At 37.2% G+C, this 5,892-nt stretch overlaps 1 protein-coding gene across 2 annotated transcripts; it reads left to right on the top strand.

Annotated features, from left to right (window-relative positions):
- Positions 1 to 1,862: 1,862 nt before the first annotated feature.
- cd79b (CD79b molecule, immunoglobulin-associated beta) lies at positions 1,863 to 5,854 on the top strand. Of its 2 annotated transcripts, none has more exons than XM_056771237.1 (5): positions 1,863 to 1,995; positions 2,328 to 2,630; positions 2,707 to 2,825; positions 3,143 to 3,196; positions 3,688 to 5,854. In XM_056771237.1, exons 1-5 carry the CDS (start codon positions 1,944 to 1,946, stop codon positions 3,787 to 3,789), a joined length of 630 nt encoding a protein of 209 aa, XP_056627215.1. In that variant the 5' UTR covers positions 1,863 to 1,943; the 3' UTR covers positions 3,790 to 5,854. The 2 variants fall into 2 exon arrangements, with proteins under 2 accessions (XP_056627215.1, XP_056627216.1); XM_056771238.1 differs by having other exon boundaries at positions 1,868 to 1,995; positions 2,331 to 2,630.
- The last annotated feature ends 38 nt before the right edge of the window (positions 5,855 to 5,892 follow it).

The following is a 5,892-nucleotide window of genomic DNA, read 5'->3' as shown; positions in this document are numbered from 1 at the left end:
ACCACTGAAACAACTTTTAATTCAATGTGCATTTTAAATGTCAATAGAATAAATTTGATAAGATAAATGTGTGTGTCTCTGAATGTGTGCTGTGAAGTCTGAACATGACAGATGATCTGGCGTCACAGTGAAGTTGTACGGTCTTAGCATGCTATCATGTGTTGACATCTGTCCCGGAGATGTTTATCAAGGCCATTTTTCCATTAGACTTGAGCTTCTTCTGTGTGTCACAGCCGCCCCTGACCGGATAGCTCTTCTTGTTTCACACCTTCTATTTTTACCACAGCTGAGATGTTTTCACCTCAGGTAATGAGAACTGGGCAATCCAACGCTCCTTACGCAGACATTTGTGCTATAGTGATCTTCATATGCAAATTAAGTTTCATCGTTTTAAAAAGTTTTCTGAAAAAGTTGCAGACGTACACTAGCTTTGGTAATTGCTTTTAATTGTTGTTAAAATTGTATTTAATTGTTTTTATTTGGATTCACTTTGTTTTGATCTTGTATTGACGACGAGAGAACTGAATCACTCCGCACATCCTAAAGGCTTCAAAGGGGTTCAGTGCTGAAAATGTTTCCTTCAGTTGTTATTTTTTATTGCTTGATGCAAATACTTTTCTCCTTTCTCGTGCAGGGCTGCGCAGACCGATTGGTGGGAGACTTGAAGCAGTGCATGCCGGTGTCACGACAAACCGAGTCCCCTCTCGAAATCGGTCCCTGCCCCGCGTGATTCTGCTGCTTGAAAGAACTTCTAATGGGTACTGCACATCCAGTGCAATTCTTACAAAATAGCATTACGATTTATGTTGCTATTCCACAAAATTTCAAACCGGTATGCACTTCTTCAAGTCAACTGAGGATCGGTCTGCGCAGCGCTGCATGAGTCGACCATCACCTCTTCAGACCACACCCCTAACACCTTCACCTCTTTAAACCACACCACTCCATCATATCCCATCTGCACTTTATACGGACGCACAACCATAACTTCACCTCTCTAGACCACACACCCTCATCACCCGCAGCGCTTTCCTTTTCAAAAGCAGTACACAGATTCCTTTTTTTTTCTGGAGAAAAGGAGCCCATAAGTGAAGTGAATAACCATAAAGTCCAACACAAAACCTGTTCAAGCATTTAAAATGATTCACTTGTTGAGTGTTATCTCTTCCACACACACACACACAAAGTCGTTACAGCTCACTGAATGATGCTCTCCACCCACTGTGACTGACAGGAACCGCAAACACAAACAGGTCTTCATCTCTCACTTTCAGCATTTACATTACTCTCACATCACTGATGAGTCCAAATTACTGCAACTGTTGCATTTTAAGGTATAGCTGAAAAAAATCTGAGTTGTCCGTTTTTCAAATGAGTAAAAATTGCCATATTGTTAGTTTGTAAAAGTTCTATCATTTTGGGGATGTCCCCATAAGGATGTTAAAAGTTTGATCCGCCTACATTGAGGTGGGCAGTCTGCACGATGAGTATCAAACATAAATTTTGTTTACTTAGGGATTTAATTATTTATTTATATAAATGGTTGAACGTGTTATTATATAAAGTGAGGTTAGACAGATTTTTTTTTGTAAAACTTCTGTTATATGTTTTTTTCTTAGTTAATTCATTACATTATCATCAAAAGTGTGTTATCACGAAAAGAATAAAGATAGCCTTTTTCATGTCAAAGTGTGCAGTTCTAATAAAACATCTGATTTTGACACCACTGTACATATGGCTGAAGCATGTTATTGTCTACATAAGGTCATCTAGATGCATTGGTCTTTCAGAAGTGTGCCACATGAGTGACATGATTTGCATGTTTCTCTGAGGCGAGCAGAACTGAACTCCTGTAGCTGCTTCCTTCTGTTGTTGTCTTTGCTCTGAACCCGTCGCTCTCCTCCGGTCTTCTCATCACATGTTCTGGAAAAGAAGCAGGAATCATGCATTACCTTCTGCTGACCTCTTCTGTCATGGCACTCATTTACATCACAGGTAAAAAATACACCAATGAAACTGCTTTTGTTTGCCTTTGTTTCTCACATTCGTTAAACACATTCGGGTGTAAATCTGGAGATGAATGCACGGTCAGAACTGCGTGAGATGTAGAACATGTCAATTTGACTCTTAAATGTTTGTTTATAAAGATTGCAGAATAATATTTTCCACATTACAGTTACTCTAGATGTGTTGTTTTTCCTTGCCATCTGTGAGTGAAAGAGGAAGTCTCATAACAATGTGCTATAAACGTCTCACTATAAAGTGAATTTTATGAAATTCAATGAAGAACTAATAAGTCCTCATTCATCTCATACTGTATGTCGTAGCAGAAGGACATATCCAGGTTTTCCAGAAACCCCGTTTCTTTGGTGTTAAAACTGGCCGGAGCGTCAAGATTTACTGTGTGACATCTAATCCATCTCTTCCTGCTCAAGTGGAGTGGAAGATAGCTCGTACATACAAAGGACCTTCGATCCCTCTGAAAACTAGCCAGAGAATCATTACGATGGAGAAGACGTCCACCAGAAACGCCTCCATCACCATCAGAACTGTGAATATTGAGGACAGCGGCATTTACATCTGCAAACTGAACAATACTGAGGGACCAGGAACTGAACTGCACGTGTCCAGTGGGTGTGAGTTTTGCTTTTAGATGTTAGGCGGTGTATGTCCTCACTCCTCTCAACAACACTTTTTCTTTCACAGGACACAGTGATCCCCAATCTATCCTGAAGAGATCTAGAATCAAAGATATGCTGATCATTCTTCAGGGTTTCCTGTTGACTTTGTGCGTCATTGTTCCTCTGGTCCTGTTTTACAAACAGGTGAGAGTCACACAAACCGATCACACTCAGATTCTCTTTCATGAGCGACAGATCACCCAAATACAGTCATCATTTATTCACCATCATGTCGTCTGTGGAACGCAAAAGAAGATATTTTGAGAAATGTCTTGGGGGTTTTGATTGGTTTGAATTGTTTGATTATCGACGTTCTTCGAAGCATCTTCTTTTGTGTTCTGCAGAAGGAAGTCGTTCATGACGAAATAATTTTCAATTTCAATTTTCAATCAATTTGAATGCTTTTCAAGTCCGGTTGATTCATTGTCCAGTGGACATTTCTGTCTCGTGCTTGGTTTCAGGAGAAGAAAGAAGATGCAGTTTATGATGAACCTGAAGTTGACCACACATATGAGGTGGGTGTTTACTGGCTCTGTCGGTTCACGGTTGGTTGAACTCTGCAGCTAATGAAGCAGATGCACAAACGGATGTGAAATCACACACAGACATGTACAGTTTACGCTTGTACTTTCAGTTCTTATTGGAAAACATGCTTAAAGCTTCTATATTTTATTTTCAATTATGAAAATTAACTGCGTTTTTTTGTGGTTCAAGTGTAGTAACCATGTTTTTTTGGTATATTGATTATTTAGTGCAAAACCATCGTTTTACTACATTAACCATAGTTTACTGTTTTTTTTTCTATTTTAATTGTAGTAAACCCACTGTACACTTTCGTAAGGGTGTTGCTCAATAACAGCTGATATATTAAAATACTAAATCACTAAAATAATTGTTAAAGGTAATAACTAAATTGATTATTTGTGTTTTTAATGCTGTCATGTCTAACATCAGACACAAGCTTCTCATCACTTTTAGTGTTTGTTGTTTAAATGTGTTCTTAAAGGGTTTGGAAATCGACCATTGCGGTGATATATATGAGGACATCTCTACTTTGGCTCCGGATCCAGAAGCAGTTTGGGAAGTTGAATCCCCGGACCAGGAGTGAGAATGAACCTTAGACAGCCGTCAGAATGTTGATCCACAGGACAGTAAGATGGGCCTTTACAGGCTCCTGGCAGAGAGTCAAATTCGGCACAACACCGGTACACATTTTCAAAAAGAGTGCATGCAGATTTTTTCTGATAACAAACAAAGCAAACATGAAGAACCGTATTTAGCTAAACTTGTCTTTCAATACTTTTAATTTAGACTGCTATACAAAGCTCAACCGCTAGATGTCAGTGTACCATACGGTTTCTCTAAATGCGACCAAACTACTGGACCATAATAAAATGAATATACGACAAAATTCAACAAATCATTGATTTAATACATTTGTTATATACTAATTTAACAACACAAATTAATATTAACATAAATGAAATAAAATATGAATAGACCGGAAGTTAACTGCAGTCCCGGTGCGCGCGTCCGATGAAACTGTCGGGTTGTGGCTTGAAGGGATACAGCTGCGGCCGGATGGAATGCGACGCCTACACCTACCCTAAACCTAAACCTAAACCTAAACCTAACCTATCAATAAAACATTTAATTAACTGTTGTCAGCGTGATTAAAATAATCCGGTATTAAAGTGCGCATGCCCAGTAGAGAAAGCTTTATCCCTTTGGCCACAACCGTCTTTAAGTGTCATGTGTTTAACTTTTTTGTACTGGAAATAATTTGTTACTCTTTGTTTTATTCGTATGATGTTCCGTGATCTGTGTGTTTGTTTTATGAATATTAATAGATATTAATGTTGCTCTGTGCTCAGAGAAGAAACCCCCAAGTGTTGAGTGTCATATCAGTTTTTAGTTCTTCCCTCTTTCTCTGTTTTTATATTACAGATGCAACCATTGGTTCAGTGACGCTTATTTGGTTATTCATCTCTGGTTCCAGTTTGTCACTCTTTATATTTTTGTATGTATGTACAAATGAATATCTGGTATGTGCACAAAATGTTATATATTTTAAAATGAATTCTATATTGAATATTATTTCCAGTATTTAATTTCGTTTTCATATTTGTCATTGCTTACATTTTCTTAAAATGGGCCCCTGCACAGTTCACCATCACCTTTGTTAAGTTTCCCAGTTGAAAAAACAGAATATGCTGGTTTGGTATGTTTTGATGCTGGTTTAAACTGGTCATGTGCTGGTCCTTAGTTGGTTTAAGATGGTCAAACCAGCATCAAAGCAAACCTAACCCAGCATAGTCAGTTTTTTTCAACAGGGTTGTTTTGGCTTTATACTTTTAATTATGTAAGATTTTGACGTGGTGGAGTTAATGAAATGTTTATTCACAAACCTTTAAAAACGACTCAACAACCTCCATCACCCCAGAAACCCACTGTGCTATTCACCAGGGTCTGTCATCCATTAAAGAGGCCCGAACTTAACTACTATTAAACTACTTAACGAACTATTAAATACTTAATAGTTAAATGAAAAAGCATGAGTCTACAAATCTAAAATCTAAATATATATTAACCATAGGAAATAATAAAACCGACATTGAGTACACAAAACTAACATTGCGTGTCATGCCTACTTTCATGTCACAATAGTAGGCTCATGAATCCTATTATGATTGGCTTCTATTTATATTGGCTGTTACGCTTTATTTTGTTTTGTTTTACATATTTTGTTCCTGCTCTATTTCCATCTCTTTTAAGTGGTCCTTGAAAACGTTGAAGACCCCTGAAACGGTTTAATTTTGTGGCCACTCCACAGATGAAAGTGTAGCTCCATCTAGCGGAAACTAGTGAGAACTATATTCTTATTTTTTTATTTAAAAAATATTCTTTTTTTTTCACCGAATTATTGCCATGACTTTTTTCCTGATTATTAAAGAAATAGTATGTTTAAGTTTCATTGAATATTAAAAGTGTTTATGTACTGTAAAGCTGTTCATTTTATACCTAAAGCAAGAATAAACGAAAATAAGGACAGAATAAATCATTTCGATTTCTTTCAGTGTTATATTTTAGTTGTAAGATCCCATCCACAAAAATGGGAAAAAAGTTTGTAATGTAGATAAAACTAAATGATGTTTATTTGAAAATGCCAAAGTTGAGTAAAATAAAGTGTGCAGTGCATCTACAAATATAA

Source organism: Triplophysa dalaica, chromosome 17 (assembly GCF_015846415.1).
Source record: "Triplophysa dalaica isolate WHDGS20190420 chromosome 17, ASM1584641v1, whole genome shotgun sequence".
Classification (NCBI taxonomy): Eukaryota; Metazoa; Chordata; class Actinopteri; order Cypriniformes; family Nemacheilidae; genus Triplophysa; species Triplophysa dalaica.
This window is presented reverse-complemented; position numbering and strand designations above follow the sequence as displayed.

Excerpts from the sequence above, each read along its gene's own strand:
- cd79b (XM_056771237.1), top strand. The coding sequence starts at position 1,944 with ATGCATTACCTTCTGCTGACCTCTTCTGTCATGGCACTCATTTACATC. Across the intron at positions 2,631-2,706 it reads AACTGAACTGCACGTGTCCA|GACACAGTGATCCCCAATCT; the intron begins GTGGGTGTGAGT and ends TTTCTTTCACAG. Across the intron at positions 3,197-3,687 it reads AAGTTGACCACACATATGAG|GGTTTGGAAATCGACCATTG; the intron begins GTGGGTGTTTAC and ends GTGTTCTTAAAG.